At 51.9% G+C, this 24,972-nt stretch overlaps 1 protein-coding gene across 4 annotated transcripts in view; it reads right to left on the bottom strand.

The window, feature by feature from the left end:
* LMCD1 (LIM and cysteine rich domains 1) overlaps positions 1-24,972 on the bottom strand; it is a 69,047-nt gene that overhangs the window by 18,814 nt on the left and 25,261 nt on the right. For 3 of the 4 annotated variants that reach the window (XM_082412362.1, XM_082412363.1, XM_082412360.1), the window contains exons 2-4: positions 21,242-21,330; positions 14,018-14,273; positions 7,353-7,682 (exon numbers count right to left, since the gene is read on the bottom strand). In XM_082412362.1, the coding sequence (XP_082268488.1) occupies positions 7,353-7,682; positions 14,018-14,273; positions 21,242-21,330 (675 nt within the window). Of the gene's footprint in view, positions 1-7,352; positions 7,683-14,017; positions 14,274-14,451; positions 14,627-21,241; positions 21,331-24,972 lie in introns of those variants that run through there. The other variant, XM_082412361.1, reaches the window with a different exon arrangement.

Here is a 24,972-nt window from a genome sequence, read left to right as displayed (position 1 = left end):
TGTCTTCCAAGCATCAAGGCCAGATGTCAAGGACAGCGACAAGCTCTCCCGCTGAGCCCTGCCCAGATTGCTGATCTGTGAGAAAACAGACGTCTTGGAACAGGTGTTCCAATCCGCTGCATCTCAGGGTGGTTTGCTGTGCGGCCCCAGGTAACGGGAGCGGCACACGTGGACACGCAGAGTTATTCAGGCTTCTGAAATGGAAGTCACCGAGACACAGAGTGTTTCAGGAAGCAGCAGGTTCAGGACAGTGGCCCCGGGTTCCACGGCCAAAGAGCTGTGTCTCCAGGGATGAGCCACACTGGCCTTCAGGGGCGGATGTGCAGATACTGAGAGCCCTGTAAGCCAGCCGTAATCCGTCTGCCGCGGTTGCCAGCAGCTCTGTGCCAATCACGCGGTTCTTTTCTGGAAGGCCCTTACCCAAAGGCCTCCCCAGTCTAAACCCAGATTGCCTTGTGAAAAGCTCACCATTACAATACAGTAAATATTGACCGAAGGGCCTTGAATTCAGGCACTGTGTTCTTTCCAACACAAATACCCAACAATTTATTTATCAACAGCATCTCTCCATTTCCTCTTATGGCGATTATTCACCATCTTTGCTCTGCAGCCTCGTGTATCGGGAGTGTTTTGGGTTTTTTTTCCCTCTTTTCTGGCCCAGTGTCATGGCTGGCATCTCTAGCCTCTTGCGTTCTCTTGCCCCACACGGGCATCTTCCCGAGGTTCCTTACGGTGCAGAATAGGTGGGTGGCCGCAGGCGCTGCGGTTAGGGTCCCGGCCTTTGCACGAGGTCCCGCCGTAGCTTCATCTGGGGGGATCGCTGAGCCTCAGTTTCCGCATCTGTGACACAAGGTGGGCCCTGATCGTGGGAAGCGCTTTGCACGTGGGGTCAGTGCCGTGGGCCCACCCGTGCTTTGTCTCCCGCATCTTCTAGGGGCAGGTCCTTGAGGAGGGGGCTCTCTCCCAAGCGAGGCAGAATGTCAGGCGCTTCTAACCGCATCTCCCTCACTGGTTATCTGGTGAAGGGGGAGGATGGGGCCAGGAAGCCTTCCCAAATGCGACACTTGGGAGAGAGAACGTCAGCCTGGGGTGTTCTCGAATCCGGCTTTGACGGGTGTATCCCCACAACGGGAAGCTGCTGAGTAGGGACAAGGCTTACGTGTGGTCATCTCTGTTGCAGAGGCCTCGCAAGGTGTCTGGGCCACACGGGGGCTCTGGAAGCGGGAGCGTCCGTCCTTTGGAGTCTGTGCGGGGTTTGAGGTGAGGCAGGCCTGAGATCCAGTTCTGGCTTCACGGCTCAGCGGCTGGACGACTAGAGAGGGGGATGATGCATCTTGCCGGGTGGTTCTTGGGATTGAATGAAACAACCGTGCGAAGCGTCTGGCGTGCTGCCTGGCACGGTGTAGGTCGTCAGCGAATGGCAGATGACACTATCCTCGGAATCAGCATCATCATCACGTAACCTCCAGCAGGATAATAAAACTGAACAAAGCCCTGGTCATTCATAAACAGTGAAAACCATTTTTTACGGCTCTTCTAGTTCCAGAGTCAGCAAAGTACATCCCTGGGGCCAGATCCAGCCTGCTGCCTGCTTTTGCAAATAAAGTTTTATTGGGACACAGCCCTGGTCATCTGTCGAGATATTGTCTTTGGCTGCGTCAGTGCCACAGGGACAGAGGCCAGTGGTTATGACTGAGACCTCGTGGCTCGTAAAGCCTAAAATATTCACAGTCTGCCCTTTATAGGAAAAGTTTGCCAACCCCTGTTTTAGTCAATGGACTATTACGCAGACCACTTTGGGGGAAAAAAAAAAAAAAAAGATAGTTGTGAAGCCTCATGTGGCAACACGGCGAAGTATTTATAGTATGAAAAGTAGGATAAAAGGAATTTTCTGTGGAAAATAAAATCTCCTTTAATGTCATTAAAATACCTCCCCTGTAAATAAGGTGGCAGGCAGATGCTGAGGAGGCTGGTAACCATGGCGATTTGGGGGCGGCTGCCTTTGATCCTCTGGCCTCCAGCTCAGGCAGGGCTCTCAGGCCTGGGGGTGCACGGTGGTTTCAAATTCGCAGAGAGGGGCTGGCAGGAAAGCCAGCCTGCCAGCCCACAAGCCAAACATCTGCTCGGACCAAGCTTTGGAAGTCCCTTGCCCACAAGTATGTCCCTTGTCGGGGCTGGAGTCAGGCTGAGCCGCCAGCGGCTGTTAAGTTTCCATCTGAGAGGCCCACCTCGTGGGAGGGAGGGGACCCACGCCTCCGGTCCCTCCTTTGTACATTCTTGTGGGGAAAGGGGGCAGGGGGGTTACACTGTAATTTGGGACCAAATTAACACATCTTTACGACTTCCAGCAATATCTTCACTTCTTTCAGTCTCTTCTTTTAATCACTTTCTCTGGGGCCACGGCTTGGCCCATGAGGCAGGAGCTGGGGTCTCCCGGCAGGGATGAAAACTACGAAAGGGCGGAGAAGACATTAAATGCTATGTCCTGGCTTTCTTTCGTCTTTCTTCGGTTACAAGTTTGGGGTGTAGGGAAGGGCGGAAATTCCTGGGCAGGATGACCATGCCCAGGAAATCTGTATATTTAATTTCGGAGAAAATATCCAGTAAACTTTCTAAACGCAGGGAAATGGTCTGGTAGAGCTGTTTACCATCTGAGCATTGAGGTCCAGTGTCCGTAGGATCCATCCAGGTGGGAGAGGTCGGGAGCGGGGGCCTGGAAAGCAGATATGGGGCCCCGCCGTGCTGCTGTGGAACGGTCTGGGCTGCTGGGGTGGGCAGCTCCACGGCCACGGAACGCTTCGAAGCCCCCAAGCCCCCCGAGGACCCATGGTGGGTGGGACTGGGGTGGGGCAGGCACGTCCTTCCCTTGTTCTTGGCTCGCAGACAAGAGACCCTCAAGTTCTTCACCAGGCTGGGCTGGGAGTAACTCTGCACACTGCCACCCACCCCAGCAAACATAAATGCACGTGCCCTTGCTTGTCCCCACCCTGCTGGGACCCCGCAGGGCTGGTGACGCGGAAGGACCTGGGCTGGAACCTCACCGGCAAACCGGTTAACCTCTCTGTGCCTCAGGCTCCACATCTGTGAAATGGGCATAACAACCCCAAGCTGTCTTGCTGGTCGTTCGGAGGATTCAAAGAGATGAACGAGCCTGCTGTGCAGTAACAATTCCCCACCACCCTCGCCGCTCCACGCACACACAGAGGGGCAAGTCAGGGAAAGAGAAGGCTAAACACTGGGGTTCTTTACTTGGCCTCACTGAGTTAAAGGGCCTGCTTTGGAAGTGACAGCGGATGGTTAGTATCTGGGATTTTTGTGCCGTGGCGTTTCCTCATGAAGAGGGATGACTCTCATGGCATTTGCCATGCCACTGCCTCTCCTGAGCTCAGGGTCAGGATGACACTTTCAGGGACCTGCCCTGAGGTCGGCACGGGCGGCCGAAGCTTTGGGGTTCATTCCCAGACGTGCCACGGCTGATTTCAGGTTGCCCGTCCTGTCACGGGGCCCGTGGGAAGGCCTGGCGGAGGGCCTTACTCAGATCCGAGTAAGTGAAGAGCCCCGGCCATGAGGGTGGGTCGGCTCAGAGGGCGCTGCTCCCGTCACCCACCGCCGTCCGGCTTCACCCAGCGCTCAGCCCGTGGGTGGGGATTCCACACAGGCGACTTGGAAAAGCCTTTTGGCGATAATGCTCCTCTGGTCTGCACAGTCTGGTGGAGGGGCCTGGGGTTGGGGGGAGGACTTGGCAGCCAAGGTCTCCGAGGAAGGGCACGACCGTAACAGGCCGCCCAGCAGCAGGACAGAGCCGTGCGAGCTCCTGGGAGAACCGCCGTGGGGTGTAGGCTACCGGCAGCTCAGAGAAAGCAGGGCTCGTGGCCCCCGGCTGCCAAGTGTAGAGCGTAGTGCGCTCTAGGATGGGGCCTTCGGGGCGGGTGCAGAGCGGTGGGCTATGTGCTGTGCCTGTGTCTCCACCACTCCCCGTGGAAAGTTCAGGGAATTCAGGAGTGCTGTGCAGTGTTCTCAAAGCTGGACACCCTAAGCCAGGGGGCCGCCTAAGTCTAGAGAATGCCCCTGTTAGCATCTCTCGGCCCCTCCCTGTATACCAGATCGGCAGTATCATTTTGGCTGAGCTTAAATGTAAGGTCATTTTTAACCCTCTTTAGCAGTGGTTCTCAAAGTGTGGCCCCCAGCGTTGGCATCAACCTGGAGACTCGTTAGAAATTCAGATTCTCAGCCTCCGCCTGCACCAGCAAGTCTGGGGTGGGACCCAGGCCTCTGGATTTTAGCCAGCTTCCAGGTGACTTTAGTTTGAGAACCACTGCCGTAGCCTCCTAAAGGCTCTGAGAAGTCCAGCCCTAAAGAAACCCATTTCGTTTTGTTTAGTCTCATGTCCCCTTTACATGGCCACATGGCCCGTTTATAGCTTCATGGCCATGAGCTTTCTAGGAATAAGCTTTGGGGAACAGGAAAGATGGGTTTGGGGGCTGACAGAGTTGGTTCGCATCCCTTAGCCTCCCTTGGGCGGTTGGGAGCTTTACATCAGATACTCTCCCGCTTGGCGCTGTGCTCGGTCCAGAGGAAGCCCGCTGAACGGTAGCCGCTAACAACAGTAATGACGTCACCATTAGGATGATAAACTGTGATATGTTACCATCGTAGCTCCAGTGTGATACATTGCACGTGTCCTTCTTTTTGCCGCCTTTTCTTTCATAAATCACTGTTTGATTTGGGGTGTCCGTCCTATGCTTCCTCCCCGTACCTGGGTCCTCAAGTTGAATGCCCTGACTGCTTCTAGCAAAGTTCGTGGCCCTCGTCAGGGGAGCAGAAGTCAGGCTTCGTGCCTGACGCTTGTCTGTGGTAACTGTCCTACCTGCCCTTTTATGAGAACAAGAGGAGCCCAGCACACAGGACAGCCAGCACCCATGTCCCCTTGACGTGCCGCCCCCTGGGGTAGAGCAGAGCGGTTCAGGCAGCGAGCCCACAGCCGGGCCCAGTGGCAGGGCCGCCGGGGACAAGCCATCTATGGCCTGGCAGGCCACTTAGCTACCTTAATAGAATTTGCTCCCCGGCTTCAAGGAGATAAACAGGGAGTTAAATACAGATAACAAGCAGGGTTTTATAACTCAGCATCACGCAGTAGAAAGAGTATAATGACCCAGCTTCTGCCCCTTAGAAACGATGGGGCCTCGGACAAGCCACCATTCTTCTCTGAATCTCTGACTGCTCACCTGTAAAATGGGGCTGGTGAAATCCACCTACCAGGTAACAGTTCGAATTAATCCAAGACCTGGAAGTAGTGAGCATAGCACGTGGCACACAGCAGGGGCTTAAGGCATGTGAACTTGAAATGTCATCGTCCTCTCAGGCAAAATGGCCACACAAGTGGTCCCCATCTTTCGAGGATCAATTTAGTTCGAACATGGGACTTCCCTGGTGGTCCAGTGGTTGAGAATCCGTCTTGCAATGCAGGGGACGCCGGTTCGATCCCTGGTTGGGGAACTAACATCCCACATGCTGTGGGGTAACAGCCCGTGCGCCACAACTACTGAGCCTGCGCACCACAACTAGAAAGCCTGCGTGCCGCAACTACAGAGCCCACGCGCCACAACTAGAGAGAAGCCTGCACGCCACAACAAAGGATCCTGCGTGCTGCAACTGAGACCGGACACAGACAAAAACAACAACAAAATTTAGTTTGAACACTCATTCATTCATTCCCTTGTTCAGTCATTCATGGATTGCATATTTATCAAGCACCTACTCTCTATATTATATTGATGGCTCCTGCTGCAGATACAGAGGTGGACAAGACAGGACCTCAGCATTTAGAGGGGGTGACGGACGTGAGTCTACTAATGACATAATTAGTCATCTAATTAAGATTGGGGTTAGGGTCAGCAAGGAAAAGTCTGTCTTCCCAGCCAGCCCAACCCACCAATATCGGCTTCCTTCAGATTCCCTATTTACTGCCTGGTCTTGTTTAAATGCTTCCAAAGTGTCAGAGCCATTTCCTAAAGTTGACTGTTGCCAAGGCCCTGGGATCTCAGGCCGCCTCTGCCCCACTTCCACGCTGTCCAAACCCGTGGGCTGAGTCCAGGATAAAATACGTTCTCAGATCAGCATTTCTCTCTCGGGAATGGCAACTGGGAAATGTCACAGACTTAAAGACGTTGCGTTCCAGCTTGGAATTACACAGTACTAATGTATTAAAGACCGATGGCTGCTGGAGGGTGGATAGAAGGCAGGGCTGGGGAGGAGGCTAGTTTATGAAACATGGTAACTGGATCTAATGTTTTCAAAAGTTCCTGGCATGTGAATTCTTCCTGAGAAATGGGTCTTTTCAAGACCATCACCAATTTGTGCTAGTGAAAATCAATTTCATTCTTTTGTCTTTTTGTCTTTTTGTTCTTTTCATTGGATGGCAATCCCAAATGAACGTGCCCATGGGGCGGGGCTGGGAGAGGCAGGACGCAGGTTTTGGATAACAAGTGTGAGTCACTACAGAGAGGAAAGACCCGGCCCCTTCTGGACGTACTGACAGCATCGTTTGGGCTGGCATTTCCCTGGGGTGTCTGGCTCACGTGGGTGACGGCCAGCCTGTTCCCAGCAAGGCAGGTGATTTGCTTGAGGACCCTATATATTGGGACTTTTATCTCCAAATGTCACATAGAGGCATGAAGCCCCTTGGCTGATAGGGGTTGGGGGCCCATGAAAGTTAGCAGACAGCCCCACGTGGCCCCAATCTCAAGCCTGCCACCTCTCCCTACGGCCCTTGGAGTAAAGTCCTAAATCTATAGCATCCCAATACGGGGACAGCGTCCTCTGCTTGTTCGATTTCCTGGGGCTCGGCGGACAGTACAGGCCAATCAATGCTTGAGTGATGGGCGGACGGAGGGCATGACTCTTCCGGAAGCGTGCCCCTGCTGACCTCGCCAGCCTTGGGCCCCCCTGCCCCCTGGGACCACACTTTGGCCACCTGGGACTTCATTCAGTCCTCTGACTGTGCTGTGCTCTCTGAGACTTTCACCTTGTTTTGCACATGATCACCTCTTTAAGGCAACACAGGTCTTCCCCGAAGAGCCTCAAGGCCTGGGGCACTCTTAATTATTCTTCCAAGGCCAGCGTGGGCCTCACCTCCTCCCCCAAGCCTACCCTCACCCCCAAGCAAGGATAGATGCCCTTTCTCTGCACTGCGACGGTTTGCTTGCCTGTGACCTCTCCTGGGCCATGACCACGGATGAAGGCAGGAATGAGGGAACAGAGCCTGGAACTGGGGCCCTGACCCTGCAGCCCGGGCCTGGGCGGTTTCAGCCAGACCCGATGGATGGATGGATGGATGGATGGGAGAGACTTACGTATTCCTTGGACGGGTCGCTGAGGCTGCCGTTGGTAGTCGGGGCGGCCGTCTCTGCGCCCTCGGGCTTCTCCTGCTGCTTCCCCTCCTCCTTGGGCAAGCCGCCCTGCCCGGGGAGGGCCACTTCGCCCACACCCAGGGCCTCGCTCTTGTACTGCTTCACAAACTCTTCCATCACTTTCAGCTCGTTCTCCAAAAGTCCGCGGCAGCGAGAGGGGTCCTGGTCGTAGATGGGCAGCTGGCGCGAGAGCTGGCGCCGGCGGTAGTAGGCACCCTCGGTGCCCGTCACTGGCTGCTTCTCCTTGGGGATGAGCTCCATGTACTGCAGGCCCTGGGGAAGAGGAGACCCAGCACCGTGATTCCCAAGCACCAGGCAGAGATCTGAGCCCTGGCAAGCCCTGGGCTTCTTCACGTCTCTGCAGAACCCAAGGATTATTCTCAAGGAAGAAACGGGGTGAATTTGGGGAACACTGGAAAGAGGCCTAAATAAGCTTCCACTCTCCCCTGAGTCACATTCACGATGAGAATCAGGTAATTTCAGTAGACGTTCCTTTTAGATTTGCTGGCTTTGCAACAAGGATTTTGTTTCCTTGAAAACTGAATATTTTTACCTCATTTACCTCATGGCAATGCTTCTCATTTAAAAAAAAAAAAAGTCGATCTAGTTTAAAATTGCTTTTCTTGGCAAAGTATAATTAAATCACTATAGGCAGAAGGTATTTCATAGTTTATTAATTTAAATATATGCAAAGGCACCTTCTAATAGTAGAATCGACAAGGTCTCAGGTCAATAACATTTCCACACCAACAGGGCTGGCAGAGATGGTAGACCATCTGAATATTAATATGTCCATGGATAACTGTCCAATGGCCTTTTGTTGGTTTGCTTGCTTGCTTTTTTTAAATGAGCAGAAATCTTACACTTGGGTGGGTCCCAGGGACGGGGAGATGAGGGGAAGATAAAGGTCAAGGCCACACAGCATGAGAAAGTGTGAAAGGCTGATTGTTTGTCATCGACACCTGTTCTCCACCTCTGTGCCCGACCCTGACCCTGACGCGTACCTGACTCGCCCACCAGACGGCCTGATTCCCATGCCCCCATGGTTGCTGCCGTATTTACCCTCTTAGAATCTGTCTGCCCCATATCTTGTCCTTGGCGCCGGACTCACACTGGAGTTGTGTTAACTAGCATGGAAGATGCGATTCATAATGGACAGTCCCAGCTGCGGCCTGATTGTAGGGAGCGGGGGATGAGGACCTGGGCTGGGGCGTGCTGGTCCAGAGCCTGGTTTGCTGAATGTCATAATGAATGGATTCCGGATAAGAGCCTTTTTAGAACAGGGAGAGGCAGGTGTGCGAATGCAGTGGAGGGGTGGCTGTGAGCGCCCCACCCTCGGCGGCTCAGCCCGAGATCCCGGGGGACCCGGCTGAGACCTCCCGGCCCTGTGGGCTCACGCACACCCTCTTGGTCCCTGTTCCTCTGCACAGCCCCTCACACTCTCAGGGCACTTTCTAGACACAGGAGATGGCCTGGGCGGTGCACAGCATCCCGGGGTGCTGGGAAATTTGGGTTTCTAGCTCCAGCCCCGCGGCTGCTGCTCTCTGTGTAAGATCAAGGAAGCACCCAGCCTCTCTGGGCCTCCGTTTCCTCATCTGCAAAGTTCAGGGTAGAAAGCATGATCGCTAGGGTCTGGGCCATTGTGAGAAGTCACTGGCGACCTCACTCCATCCTCCTCACAAGTGAGAGGAGAGCAGTGTCACTCAGCCGAGTCCACAGCCCTGAAAAGGGGCCAAAGAGTCCCAGGCCCTTCACCCAACACTCAGGAGAACCAGAAGCCCCGGGGAGTCCCCCAGCTGACGACACGTCTGGCAGGGGCTGATTCCTGCTGTGTCTTGGGAAGACCGTGGCTTTTCTCTTGATCAGTGTGAAACTGCAGGTGCCCTCCAACGAGAACAGGCCAGACGGGTAGATCTGAAGACCCTTGTCTCAAACTTTGGGGTGCATAGGACTCACTTGGCGACCTTGCGGGAAAGCTTCCCAGGCCCGCTCTGATGCAGGAGCCTGCAGGGGCCTGGCAGCGAGTGCTTGTATAGGTCCTCCTGGGGGAGTCTGAAGTAGGACATCCGAGGGCAGCGGGTGGGGGAAGGGATGGGAGCAACAGAACAGGAAGCCGCAGCCCAACAGCCAGCAGGCTGGGGTGGGGCACAGGGCCCTGGGGAGATGGATGAGGGTACGGTAGGGCACAGGACCCTGGGACGTGGGTGAGGGGCCGCAAGGCACAGGGCCCTGGGGAGATGCAGCAGGGGCGGGGCAGGGGAAATACCCCCGCCAGCCCTTCCTGTTTCTTGCCTGGGGCCTGCCCGGCTCCTAGAATCTCAGGAAGGATTTTGGAGAAGTGGAAACAGGAGCTTTGCTCATGCTGCCAGCATGGGCCTCCAGACCCGGCCAATATCTCACTTACTCCGAGTGCTGAAGCAGCCCCAGTCGCACAGAGGATTCGGCTGAGGGGAGAGCAGCCTCTCCTAGGAAGGCTGCCTCCTTCCCCCAGTGGCGTGGTATGAGGAAGGGTCGGGACAGCGAACGCCTACGTGCTGCTTACTGCGTTCCAGGCCTTCTTCTGAGCGCCGGACCTATGTTAACCCATTTAATTCTCACAACACCCCTAGGAGGAAGGTACTAATATTATCCCTTGGGAAACTGAGGCACAGAGAAGTTAAGTAACCTCCCGAAGGTCACACAGCTAGTATGCGGCAGAGACAGCTTTGAACTCAGCAGCCTGGGTCTCAACTCCTTCTATACCCACTGTCTACAAGTTGGGTGATTTGCAAAGAGAAAAAAATGTCCCCCAATCTCTGGGGGAGTTTCCTTTTGTCATCATTTCAGGTGGAAAGCATTGCCTGGTGCCAGGATGCTGTAGTCCCTGGATCTGTGTGTGGCTCTGGTCTTCTAGGGCCTGCATCCCTCCCTGCTCGACTTTGTAAGTCAGCCCTGTGGTCGAGGTTGCGCCTGCACTCACAGTGTCCTCAGAGCCCCAGCTGGGTACCGGCTCTCTGCCTTTGCATTGGCAAGGCCCCAGCATCCGGCTACCACGGGCATGTGTTCCGTGATGGCTGGCCTTGCCTGGCTGGCCTGAGACCCCTCCCACACTCGCTAGCCACACACTGATGGCAGACATTGCTAATCAACCCTGATGAGGGTCTCAGAACCCACGTCAAGGCAGCCCTCAGACGATCACTGTCAGTTGGCATGGACTCGGGAAGGGAAGATGGGGAGAGAGGCTGGGTCAGAGTCGGCTGCCGGTGCTGCTCAGAGCCTGTAAGAGAATCTCTCAGGTGTTTCTCCATGAAGCTGACTAAGGTCATGTTCCCAAAACCTTTAGCAAGATGCCTTTTCTAGGATCAGTTGGAAAGATCGGTTTAGGTTTTAAGTTTTTCGTGAGAAACTTTCTGAATCATTTGGTGCTTTGCTGTCTGGCACAGCCATACTGGCTGAAGAGGTTCCTGGAACCAGGCTTTTTCAGGAGAGAAATCAAAAGAGCAGAGAGAAAAGTGGAGGAGAAAGATGCTCTTTTCCCAGGGTTGGGCAGTGGGACACACAGACTCTGGAGTCAGAAAACCCAGGCCTGATTCTGCACTTTCTGATTCTTCTCCAGCTGTCAGACAAAGACAGCAAATGGGCTCCACGTTCCATGTTAATCCTGGTCAATCATGGCAGCCTGGAGTGCTGTGTTGAGTAGGATTCTGAGGCCCAATGAGGGCTCAGTGGGAGACAGTGCTCTGAGTGCCATGGGTACGGGAGCAGAGGATGGGGTGTGGGTGAATGCCAGCCCTGCATGCGCACCTCAGCAGCTTCTGTTTGCTCTCCTGTAAAATGGGGGCAGGAATGCACCCAGCGCACAGGGAGTGGTGAGGTGTTGATATCTTTCATATACAAATACAAATACTTCATCTTCTCCGTCTCGCCTCCCCCCACATTCCCGGCTAGCTTTCAAAGACCCATTCACCTCTCTGAGCCTCAGTTTCTTCTTCTGTAGATGAGGGTGATGATAGTACAGCCCTAACAGTGTTGGAAAATCAGATGCAATTGTGCATGTGTAGCTCTTAGCGTAGTGCCTGGCTCATAGTAAGTACTCAATACATACTAGCAATTAGGTTTATTGTGACTTTAGTCTTTGAAGGCTTAAGCATTTCTCTGGCTTTTGTTCTGGTTGGGAAGGGTGACAGAGAGAAAGATGCAGTCCCATTTCCAAAATATAATCAGCCCCGATCACTTGGTAATTAAAAAAAAAGTCGGAAGGGTGAGTGGGAAGGGAGTCGTCCAGTCTCAGAAATGCGATTTGCTCGGGCAGGCCAGACGCAGGGCAGACAGAGGGGCCTTTATCCCATGCGGTTTTATGAGCCGGCATTAATCACGGCCCGACGATGCCTTCCTCTGATTAGTCTGGGGCTGAAGCGTTTGGGGTTTTCACCAGTCAGTTCCTGACGCCCACAGCTGGCTCTTTTATGAGCTGCTTGCTTCAGTTTCCACTGACATCTTGGAGACCCACTGATGGCTCACCCAGGCCCGGGTGCTGGAGGGCAGACCCGCGTTCGGAACCACCTGGCACTGCTGCTATTCCGTGGCCCCCGACCTGCCCCTGGCTACCCACTGGGGCTGTCGAAGTCCAGTTCAGCATTCTGTGTTTCCTCACACGTAAACTAACCCTCACCTCACAGGGTGGCCAAGTTCATGCAGGCTGAAGTGTTCTTTTAAAATATGCGTCTCGAAAAGCAAAGCTTTAAAAAAAAAAAAAAAAAGAAAAAAAACTTTGCCTCTCTTCACTTTATCTAGAAGGGATTTTTTCCCCCCTCTTAAGCTCCAGCTTAGCACTGTGCTGCTCGAACCTTCTATGGTGAAGGATCAAGGTTTGTTTGGTGTTTTTTCCACGGATTGCAGGATGATTTGTGGGCTCAGTGCATGTGATGAGAATGTAGCTCAGGCCACATGAGGTTTCCACGTGAGGCTGACCACGCAGGAGCTCTGCCAGCCATCACGCACTTGGATGTCAAGTGCCACAGAATTTTCCCAACATTTATTCTCAATTTCCGTGCTTCCGATTGTGGACCAGTCACAAGGATTCTGTGGGGCAGTGCCAGCCCACAGACCACACGTGGAGTGTCTCTGGCTGGGAGGCGACGTGGCACAAATACGCCTCAAGCCGGCTGCGTGCCCTGTGCAGTGTAAGGCGAGGGACGAGACGGTACACAGGACAGGCACGCGCGTGCTCTCGTGGGCCTTGTTTCACTCCAGTGTAGGGGAGAGGTGATGACGAAGCACAGACACGCGTGAGCCAATGACAGCTCGAAATAAGAGCTTCTAAAGAAACCATGGAGAACTGGGAGAGAGAAGAAATGTAGTAGGGGGGTGGGTGGCATCTTCCACAGATCAGGTAGTGAGGGACGGCCTGTCTGAGATATGACTGGCAGAAGGAGCCAGCCATGCAGAGAGCCGGGAAAGGAGGTTTCAAGGAGAGGGAACAGCATGTGCAAAGGCCCCGAGGAGGGCAAGAGCCTAGAGAGCCCAGGCCTGCCATAGAGTGGTCCAGGGCAGGAAGGTGGAAGGTCCTTGCCATGCAAGGTACTCCGTGAGGGGGCGTAGCAGGAGCTGTGGGGGGAGCCTGCAGGGACAGGGACACACGGGTCTCGAAAGGCTCTCCTTTTCTCCCAGGAGAGATGGAATTCAACGTCAGCCTTGCATCTCTAACACTGTAGGGTTTTTTTAATCTCACTAACCTGTAGAAATCAGCTGGGTCCTTGCTACTCCAGGTGTGCTCTGGGAGCCGGCAGCACCGGCATGACCTGGGAGCTTGGCGGGACTGCAGATTCTCAGAACGGCCCTGAGCCTACTCGATGTGTTTCTGCGAGCTCTCCAGATGGTTTATACGCTTGTGGAAATTTGAGGGGCACTGGTCCGCTGCTCTGGGTCTTGAAGGGGGCCCACGTGGGGTATTACCTGGGGCTTCGTTTAAATACTCGTGTCTGATAATTCTGATCCTGCAATCTGGAGCGTCCGATTTAATGGTCTGGGGTGAGGCCTGTGCATGGGGACTTTTCTTGGGTCCTTTTAATGGGCAGCCACGGGGTGACCTTGTGCAAGTCACCTGCTCTCTCTGGGCCTTGTCCTTCTCTGGGTGCCTCTTCCCTAGGGTTGTGTAAAGCCAATTTACTTCTCTTTTCTAAGCCCAGGAATTAGGGAGAAGAGAGAAGTGTTCCTGTGCTCTCCCCAAGACTTGCAAAGGGCACATCCCAGGCCACTTTGAGGGAAAATAAAGAACTTATGGATGAACATGAGCACTCTGAGAGTTCTGAACAATAAACCATCCTCTGTTCAAAAGTGGGGAACCTAAAGGGAACCATGAGCAACCCTGTACTAGAGCTGGAAGGGCCCCTTAAAATTCACATGAACACCTCTACCCATTTCATGGATGAGGAAAACTGAGGCCCAGACAGTTTTCACTTCAAGATCACAGAGTGAGGCAGGGGCAGGTTCGAAACCATAGCTATTTTCCTATCATTTTTGCAACCTTGCCCTCTTCTTACCTTGTCTTTGACATCCAGGAACCTATGGCATGGCTCCTGTTTACAAGGGTAGGGAAAAAACCACTTGGTTGCAGGAAGCTCTCTTACCAGTTTCTGGGTGACTCCAGGGGGAGCCCACTCATAGGTGATGGTGTCAAAGGTGGGATCTTTCCCGGTGGCAATGGGGTTGGTCATGATCATTCGGTTCCTCTTGTAAATCCGGATGCCGTCCCCGCCTTTCACTCGGGCCGTGAGGGTGGAATACTTGGAGTCCATCAGCAAGCGGCCAATTTTCCGATCATCTTCCAGGTCCGAGCTCAGGCAGTGGTCCTCTTGACTGCATTTGCATGACTTGCACATTTTCCTGGGGGGTGGGATGGGGACAAGTGAGATCAACCTCCAGAAAAGAAAGGCAGAATCTCCCGCTGGCAGCACCTACACTTTGGAAAGCAAGCTCAAAGTTTAACTTTAGTAACTTGAAAAGGTTAGCAGCAGACAAATGGTAACCGGAGACCAAAAGGCCTTTGAGATCAGAAACTCACGTCTTCCTATCAGTATGTCTATCTGTGGGGAATGTGGGTATGACTTTCGTGGATAAAAAGAGCAGCACATTCTTCCTCTTGTTCATTGGGGTGGCAAAGGCTGGTTCATCACTGGAGATGTTCTACAGCAGGAGTCTTCACAGCCTGTGGGCTACACCTGGCCCACAACTTGCTTCTGTAAATAAAGTTTTATTGGAACACAGCAATGCCCATTCATTTACCTATTGTCTTTGGGCGGCATTTGGGCAGCAACAGCAGATAAGTAATTGCAGCAAAGATCACGTGGCCCACCGAGCTTAAAATATCTACTATCTGGCCCTTTATAAAAAAAAGTCTACTGATCCCTGATCTAAAAAATTAATGAAATTAATTTTCTCCCAAGATTCATGAGCCTCAGAGCTTCAGCAACTTGTAAACTCTTTAGCACTCATCCTGAAGTTAAAATACAGCTGGAAATTTTCTTCAAGAAACTGGTGGACAGGACCTGGGGGGAAGGGAATGAGTTTAGGAAACTCCTCGGGCTGGAGAGATTGATGTCCCTTGCCAAGGCTTTGTCCTGAGGCTGGGAAAAGAAAAAGCATCCTGGGGAAGCTTCACAGTGACTTGAAGGCTGACACTTCCCTCTGACAATTAAAAACAAAAGCAGTTGGCTGCTTTGTGTCCTGCTGTTAAGGTTTAGATATCCAGAGGGTTCCCTAGTGTGAGAGGAAAACTGCTCCCCTCCCTTCCTGGCCGTGTCCCCTTAGGCGTGCTGCGTCTCAGATGCTGGAACACACGTGATTTAGAGCTTGTTAGGTCAAGTGAGCTACATCGAGACCTACCGTGGGATGGGGCAGGCCTAAGCCAGGGACATGTCAGGGCAGTTTCATGAGCGCTTCACAGCCAGGCCTACCTGGAGGAACCCTTCTTTTCTCTTCTAAACTCAGGAGATTGATGCATTTAATCATTTAGCACAAATTTTGACTGGGGGGCTACCAGACGCATGCCTTGATGGTCTACATCAGTGGTTCCCAACCAAGGTCAGAACTGTCCCCAGGGGACATTTGACAATGTCTGGAGACAGTTTTTTTAAAAAAAATTTTTATTGGAGCATAGTTGATTTACAATGTTGTGTTAGTTTCTGCTGTAAAGCAAAGTGAATCAGTTATACGTATACATATTCCACTCTTTTTTTTTTTTTTTTAGATTCTTTTTCCATATAGGCCATTACAGAGTATGGAGTAGAGTTCCCTGTGCTATACAGCAGGTTCTTATTAGTTGTCTATTTTATATATAGTAGTGTGTATATTATATATAGTAGTGTGTATATGTCAATCACAGTCTCCCGATTTATCCCTCCACCCCCTATACCCTGGTAACCATAAGATTGTTTTCTACATCCATGACTCTACTTCTGTTTTGTAAGTATGTTCATTTGTACCCTTTTTTTAGATTCCACATATAAGCAATATCATATAATATTTGTCTTCCTGTGTCTGACTTACTTCACTCAGTATGACAATCTCTAGGTCCATCCATGTTGCTGCAAATGGCATTATTTTGTTCTTTTTTAAGGCTGGTATGGAGACACTTTTGATAGTCCCAGTGGGGTGCTATGACATCTATAGCGTAGAGGCCAAGGGTGCTGCTAAACATCCTACAGTACACAGGACAGCTCCCTCCACAGCAAAGAACTATCCAGTCCCAAATGTCAGTAGTGCTGAGGCTGAGAAATCCTAGTCTAATATGAAGAGAAGGAGGCCCCATCACAACCTTCCAGGAGACTGCAGTTGGGATGGGAGAGGGAGAGGAAATCAGGTGGAAACCACAACACAAGGTAGAATCAGGTTGGGCCACGTGGGAGTCGCATATTCTCTGGGGGGGTTCTGCTGCCTGGACCAGTTCCCCCAGGAGGTCAGGATGTGGCCCAGGGAAAGGGCTCAGCGGTGATGGAGGTCAGCAGGCTACAGAAGGTTAAACACATTTCTTCAGTGCAAGGCTGCTTCTTGTTTTTAACGACGGGTGTGCAGTGTGACATTAAGGGGAAGAGAAGGCAGCATTTCCAGCGTTATTTGAGGAGAAGCTTCCACTCCAAGTTCACATTCAGTGGGCTGCCGTTTGAGACATGTTAAAATCGCAGATCTCCATGATAATTCCAGAGAAATCATCTCTAAAGATGAATAGGACCCTAAAGACGGTACAGGGCAAATGCAAGAAGGCTTTTCTTTTCGTTCTCATGAGAAAGGGTTGCTTGTTTTATGGAACTGGGGCATTTTATTCATGACCCAATAATATTCTTTATGAGCCAGTCATGGAGGAAACTGATTCTTTTTTTTTTTTTTTAATTTATTTATTTTTATTTTTGGCTGTTTTGGGTCTTTGTTGCTGTGCGTGGGCTTTCTCTAGTTGCGGTGAGCAAGGGCTACTCTTTGTTGCGGTGCGGGGGCTTCTCATTGTGGTTGCTTCTCTTGTTGCGGAGCACGGGCTCTAGGCACGCGGGCTTCAGTAGTTGTGGCACGTGGGCTCAGTCGTTGTGGCTCGTGGGCTCTAGCGCACAGGCTCAGTAGTTGTGGCACATGGGCTTAGTTGCTCCATGGCATGTGGGATCTTCCGGGACCAGGGCTCGAACCCGTGTCCCCTGCATTGGCAGGCGGATTCTTAACCACTGCGCCACCAGGGAAGTCCAGGAAACTGATTGTTTAAGAAGACAGGTGAGGGCACTTTTGGTTTATGGGGCGGGGTGAGGGGGGCAGCTGCAGAGCAGGAAGCGGAGAGAGGAGGACGAGGAAGGAAGTGAAGGAAAGCCCAGTGTCCCACCGGGTCCTCTGACGTCCCCAAACCTTCCACACGTGGAAGTGGGGGAGGAAGCTGCCCTTTGCTCTGTTGGTTCATGTAGCCGCTCAGGGTGCTGTGGGAGGTGTTGGGAATGCAGAACGCTTTGAAATGGAAAATGCTGACAAATAGATGTTCTTTGAGATTGTGTCCACATTATTTTTCCTTTCTTCATGCTCTTCATGTCACCAGACACGTTTCTGAGACTTTACAGATGAGGAGGACACCCCCTTGGTCCCACCCCGCTCTTTCCAGGCACCCAGATTGCAGGGGACACAGACACATCTGGAAAGATCCTCAATGGTGTCACAACGGCCATTTCTGCAGTCTGTCACAGGCAACCTGGAATTACGGAAATGGCATGGCCTTGGGATCTAATCCCAGCCTGAACACTAGCCCACCACAGACCCCTGGCAAGTTTCTTATCTGTAAGATGAGAGGGTTGGTCTATATCAGGGGTTGGCAAACTACAGCCCACTGGCAGAATCCAGTCCATCACCTCTTTTTATATGGCCTGTGAACTAAGAATAGTTTTTACACGGTTGAAGAAAATTCAAAAGAAGGTTACTCTTTTGGGGCACATGAAAATGATGAGAAATTTGAATTTCAGTGTCCCTTAATAAAGATTTATTAGAACACAGTCACATTCATTCATTTACGTATTGTCTGTGGATGATTTCCTGCGCCAAGGGCCAAGTTGAATAGTTGTGACAGAGGCCACGTGGCTTGTGAAGCCGAAAACGATTACTATCTGGCTCTTTAAAGAAAGTTTGCTGACCCCTGATCTAGTTGATGAGTTTTCAAGCTTTGCTGCACACCCACATCACCTGGGGGAGCTGTGATAACTTGGGGATGCCCCGCTTGGCCCCCGCCAGTTAGATGCATGCGTCTGGAGCGGGATCTGGGCCCGGGCACTAGCGACCCTGTTCCAGAGGGGATTCTCATGCACCCCAAAGCGCGAGAGGCATGAGTATGTCCCTTTCAGGAACTTAGGCACCTCGGGCTGACTTTCTGTAGGTTGTCACTCCAAAAGCGCACAGGAAGCCCAGCTATTGGGTTACTGCACAGCCACCTGTGAAGATCCTGACCCTGGTGAGAGGAGCAGAAATAACGTCAAAGGGGTGCCGCGATGAGGAGATTGGGGGAATCTATCCGGAGAGACCCCCAAAGGATGTAAAATTTTGTAATTTGCAGAGCCAGTGGTCTCCCTTCCATTTTTCATAGTATGTCCCTTGCTTCCCTCAGATCAGGTTTTTTCCCTCTACTCACTGAAATTGGTGTGCCTTTAAAAAATAAAGCTATTGGGCTTCCCTGGTGGCGCAGTGGTTGAGAGTCTGCCTGCCAGTGCAGGGGACACGGGTTCGAGCCCTGGTCTGGGAAGATCCCACATGCCGCGGAGCAACTAGGCCCGTGAGCCACAACTACTGAGCCTGCGCGTCTGGAGCCTGTGCTCCGCAACGGGAGAGGCCGCGACAGTGAGAGGCCCGTGCACCGCAATGAAGAGTGGCCCCCGCTTGTCACAACTAGAGAAAGCCCTCGCACAGAACCGAAGACCCAACACAGCCAAAAATAAATAAATAAAATTTAAGAAAATAAAAAATAAAGCTATTAGAATGATGCCGCTGATGATGATGATGATGAATCTCTGCGTGCAGGAAGAAGCCTTGCCCTGGGCTCTCTCTGAAAAGCTTGGCCTTCTGGAGGCCCGCTTCCCTCCGCCCTGTATGGCAGCTCAGCGCCCTGTGAGGCTGGCCCCTGCGGGCAGAGAGTCCGGCATGGCCATTTGGAAAGCGGGATGCTGAAGGCTGCTGGGGGGACCTCCCCTGACATTTCCATGATATGTTTGTTCTGAAAGTCTGCTCTTGTCTCCACTCTGTACCCTCCTGTCTAAGTAATTCTACTTATTCTGTGCTGCGAATATGAAGACCATTCGAATTCTACTAACCACGTGAATCCGTAATTGGATTCCAGACAATTTGCCTGAAACTATGGAATTGTAAAGCTGGAAGGGGATCCTAGGGTCCACTAGCTCCAACCTTCCCATTTTTCAGATGGGAAATCTGAGGCTTAGAGAAGGGAAGTGTCTGTCTTATTCAAGCAGAGTCAGCACATGAATTCTGTCCTGTGATTATTAGTTAGGAAACTTTCCCATGAAACCAGACTGGCTGCCACTCTGATCCTTTAAATATCTTTCAAACTATTGAGAACATGAGAACTGAAGCATAAAAACGGTTTGACACGGTTTCCCTGCTAAGGTTCTGCGATCTCACTGCTCCACGAAGCCTCAAATTTGGGTCCCTATTAAGGTTGCTCCAAGGTGACACTGGATAGGCAGGACCTAAAAGCTGCAGTCTGTGTTTCTCAAGGACAAGTTCACTTGACATTCAAAGAACTTGTAGGATGATGAGGAAATGGGATGAAAACAATGCTGAGAGGTTTCTGCTCCTAGCCGAGAGGAACAGTGTCCAGAATTGCCCTCCTGCCATAAACAACTAGGAAACCAGACAAAATATATCAAACACCCATTTTCAGATGCCAGATAACAGCGCGGGACTGTGGTCCTTGAGAGAATGGAAACATTACTGCACTGACGCCATGTGTGCATTTAGGGAACATTATCCCTCGGCTCCAAGAACTCTTGAGGGAGGCATCCTCGCTTGTCTTCAGAGAGCTGATGAGGGGCCAGCCTTGTTCTCTGACACCCTGGTGGCAGATTCAGGACCAACGGGGTGAAATGATAGGGAGGCGGACTCTTTTCAAGGCCAGAAAGAGCTCAAGTGGCCAAAATAGATGCGTGGGGAGCTCTTCGTCCTGGAAGGACATCCTAGCTGTGGGAGGAATCAGTGCAGGGGACGGGTGTTGGGATTGGATGACCTTGACGGTCCCTGGCGTCCAGAAGACCATATGAGCTCGTCTGAAGTGGGGACTGCCTGGGAATAGCATCAAGGAACAATCTTTTGCTTGGACCACAGTACTGCATGCAGAATGGTTGACAGCATGGGATGGGGCTTCATACAGACCTGAGTCCGAATTCTGCCCTCCGGTAGCCGTTCCCCCATTACCCACCCTCAGTTTCCTGATCTGTAAAGTGGACATACTAATACCTCCTGCTTAGGGTTATTTTAGCATTTAAGTAGAAAAGATTTAGCTCAGCTCAATAAGTATTTTTTGTAACTGCTATCTCACAGTGGAAATCAACTTCTCTGAGACAAACATCTCCCCAGTTTTGTTCTTCCGCTGAGTGCCCAAGGCGACCCTCTGGCAGTGGAGACAAAAGCTCCTTTTTAGCCCTCGTGCCCTACAGGGCTTAGCCTCTCTCTCCCAGGGCTGCAGGGACGGTCCCCCAGGCTGTGCCCTGCACACCTCCGGGGCATACGATCCACACAGATGGGGATGTGAATCGTGCCCGGGGATTGTGCAGAGAGGCAGCCCTACCTCTCGTTTTCAGAGTCCCCGATGAAAGAAGAAGAACAGCGCCGGGAGTCCAAGTGCAGCAGGATCTCACAGCCCTCCTGCCTGGATGTGAATATACCAGGTCCTGGTTTTTAAGTACTGTGGACTACAGTGACTTTTATTTCTGTCCCAGGGGCGCTCTTCGGTCAGAACCCCAGGGGGATGATGGCGCAGGAGGGGGGAGATGAAGCCCACACACCAAACCCCAGGACAGACGGGTCTGCCCGGCGTGGACCAGGCGCCAGCTAACACCTGCCCACCGCTCCCCAGAGCACCCTGCCGGGCTGAGCGTGGCCGCCTCCACCTGGAAATGGTTTATAACGCCCTGAACGCCTTCTTCATCTTGGCTCCTCAAGGGCTTTCCTGTCATTTCTGAATTAAGCCAAGCAAGAAGGCATGCACCCCGGAGCCAGTCCACCAACAACACACGCATCCTAAGCAGTCCCAGCAGAGAATGACCAGGGTTCCCAGAAAGGACAGCCAAGAACTGAAGGCAGGCAGAGCCTCTCCTGACAAACTCCGTTACCTCCATGAATGTGGCTCGAAGCCCGAACACGTCCCCTTGCATCTCAGACAAGGCACACCTCTTGCTGACTGCTGCTGGCCCAGGGACATCTGGAAAAGGAGACAGAAAAGAGGGTGTTTTCCTTCCAAACGTCTTGGACCGGGGATGCTTGACCTCTAAAGACTTGGCACGCCAGCAAAGCGATTGTGTGGGGTTCAAAGGTCTCGAGATGAATAAGCCATCACTTTACTGTTTACCAGGAATGGAGGAGCGCAGTCGGGAAAGTGGCCATGGGGTAGGCAAGTGTGGAAGGGTGGAACTTTCCCAGTAAAAATGCCCTGGGGCTCATCCGCGCCTTCCCCCACCCTCACCCACTCCCCTGATCCACTTGTCACTGGAATGGAATCTTCCAGTGAGTGCCTCCTCTCTCTCATTTATTTGTGATTTATTGATAGGGTGTGATTAAACCAAAGCTACAGGCACAAACAAAGGTTCATGCTGCCAAATGTTTATAGCTCAAAGCATAACTTAAATATTTTGCTAAATCATGGAAAATCAGGAGCATTTGAAATCTGGTCGTCTTTTGGAAGGAGAGCAACGCATGAGACAGGTTTTATTGTTCATTACCAGCCAAAGGTAACCAAAGTGCATTGGCTGCAGCTGGCTGATGTATTTAGACCCAGCTGGCTCTCAAATGGGGTCTTCAAACCAGCAGCACCACCAGAAGCCTGCAGGAAACGCCCCACCCATGAGGGTCCCAGCCCTTTTGAATTAGAATCTGCACTTTAACACAGTTCCCAGGAGATTCATATGACGTGAAACTTGGAGAAGCAGTGGGTTAGTCTATGGATCTGCCAGCTGAGAAATTGACCTGACTCTCCACTGGGGGTGGGCGCTGACTTGGGATGGGAACCACATGTACCAGGAATTTATCAGAAGCAGTGTTCCATCAACTTGTGAGATAAAGGGATAAGCTTCTCATTCAACAAACTATTGATTCATTTAACCATTTATTTAGCATCTGCTATGTGCCAGGCACAGGGATACCTGGTAAGACTCGCGGTGCCCTAGAGGAATGCACAGTCTAGGGGGAGATGGAGAAACACATACCTATTCCCTTTCCTGGGAAGGGATTAGTTTGAGGCAAGGACAGCTGCCTGTTGTGTAGTAGAAAGACATGGACTTCGGAGCCTGAGAGACCTGGATTCCAAACCCAGCTTCGTGACTTAACAGCCGTGTGGCCTTGGACAAACTGAGCCTCAGTTTCCTTACCTGTCAAATGGGTACAGAGATAATGCATGTAATGTGCCCAGCCACCTTAGCCACTACAAATGGTAGCTGCTATTATCTTGCACACAGACTTTAGGAGCACAGAGGAAGGTGTTAACCCGAATGGGAATTCCAGAGAGGCTTCTCAGAGGCGGTGACTCAGAATTGGGGCTGTGCAAGGTGAGCAGGCAGAGAGGGAGGAGAAGGAGGTCCTAGCAGAAGGAGGAGGTATGCAAGGGCAGAAGGGTACAAAAGGGCTCGATGGGTAGGGTGTCGCAATCTGAGCATGCTCTGTGGGGCATGACACCTCTACCCTCTCTGCTTGTAAGTGGGGAGAAGACAAGTCGTGAGGTCGTCCTCATTGCTAGTGTCAGAATTCAAAGAAGGACATAGGAAGAAACAGTTATCCTTCACAGTATTTCTCTTCTCCCGCCCAAGTCTTCCCGCGATAATACGCAGCTCCACACCTCCTGCTTGCTGACTGTTGTTTATACCACGTCCTCAGACACTTCGCTGTTCTGTCTAATACACCTTCACAGCCTTGGGAGTAAGAGCCATGTGGCACATATTTGAAGGGATGCATGTTCATACTTGTGCCTATTCAGTGCTAGATTCATGTTAAAATGGAAAACCGAGACGATGCTCACCACCGTCTCGTGGTCTGAGCTGGGGAACTTTCATCCGTGGGCGGAACTTTGCTCCCTGAAGCTGTTGGCATAGAAAACCTTGCCTCTCGTTCCTGACGCGCTGGATTCTACTAGCTGAAATACAGTGATCCCATAACACTTCATGTTTAAGTGATTTGAAGTTTTGCGGGGAGGTGTATGTTTTATGAATCAGGCTTCATCACTGGATGGTTTTAGGTTTACCCGGAGGCAGCAAAGCCTGAAACAGAAGAGCTACGTGGGAGAATTTCCTAAGTGGCATATCACCCCGCCCACTGGAGCACTGTTGTTCTAACGACTGTCGGATTTAACAGCCATCCTACAAGGGGATTAGCCTTGATGCTTGGTCGAGAGAGCTGAACTGCTGGCTCAGGGTTTGGTTTAGATGCAAGGCAGCCCAGTACAGCCGAGCTCGGGCCCTTGGGTCGGGGGGCTGGTCCTCTGGTGTCAACTCTGACATTTATTAGCTGTGCAGCTAGAGGCGAGTCGTTTCCCTGCCCAGCCCAAGGTGGTCCCCTGGGAAATGGGAAGACTGGCCTGGATCAGGGTGGCCCATATCCTGTTGCGTGGAATCCTTGTTCTGTGGGCTCTTACAAAGTGGCTTATGGCGGAGGTGGGAAGGATTATATGATCAAATGAAAATGGTGGACGCTGGATAGACAGGGGCGTCCAGCGCCTTTCAAGAGCTAGCTTGTGACAGAGGCAAGAAGAGAGATAGAGAGAAGGCAGCTGTTTCAAGTCAAGAGGTCCGGGCTTCGGGGTCAGAGGTCTGGATTTTCGTCCCAGTTTTGTCCCTTTCTTCTGCTGGACTTGGGCCAGTGCCTGCATCGTGGAGGCTGTTTCTTCATCTGTGTCATGGGGACGATAAGAACCACCCTGCCCCGTGGAGTCACTGAGAGGGTTCAATGGGCTGCCGCACGGAAAGGGCTTAGCATGCACTTATCATGCACTGAGTGTTTGCTGTTGTCAGTATACCTCATATAAACATACTCTGAATCAGATGTTATCAAAAAACTTTTTTTCCCAGCTGCAGAGTTCTAGGCAACTTCAGAGGAACTACTTTTCTAACTGCACACCCCATATACTTTCTTATTGTCTACTTTGTTTCATCGTTATAAATGTTGCCTCTCTCACTGGATGCAGGAAGCAGGGTTGGGCTGAGCCTCTATCCTGCTAGTGGGACGGTTTCCATGGCAACAGAAGTCTGTGGGTGAGAAAAATAAATGGCCTTGCAAGGAAGAAACCGATTTGGGCCATCAGGCCGCACTTGCTGCCGGTTTCCTGGCTGACAGTTTAACACAGTAGACAGCCATTTGTCCACTACGTGCCATTCACCAAGGAGGCAGACAGACCCAGCTCTCCCCGACACAGAAAATGACCATCCTGTTTATCGACGAGGGGAAAACATCAACCAGAACAGGTGTTTCAAATGAGATATTCCGGTTTGTAAACAGTGGGTTTCTCTGATGTGGATGCCGTCTCAGATGAAAGACGGCAAAGTGGCTCACAGTAGCTGAGAAGACGAGCGCTTTAAAGGAGCAACCACTTAAAAAAATGGGTTCTTGGAATACAGCATCCATTCTGTCCTTTTTCCCGAGGGGAGGATAAAGCGTTTGGACAATTTTCTTTGGCTCAGGGTAGTAGGATGTGGTTCATCTGAGGCTGTGGAACCGAATGGTGTCGGGGGCTTAAAAGGACTTGGATGAGCCCAGGAGCCCCTGGGATACAAAGGGTGGGGAGCGGCAGGGTCTCCTCCCTCCTCGAGCATTTACCTTCAGTGAACCCCAAGGGAAGTCTGAAAGGGGGACAATGCCACCG

The sequence above is a fragment of the Balaenoptera physalus genome, assembly GCF_965194825.1.
Source record: "Balaenoptera physalus genome assembly, chromosome: 11".
Classification (NCBI taxonomy): Eukaryota; Metazoa; Chordata; class Mammalia; order Artiodactyla; family Balaenopteridae; genus Balaenoptera; species Balaenoptera physalus.
This window is presented reverse-complemented; position numbering and strand designations above follow the sequence as displayed.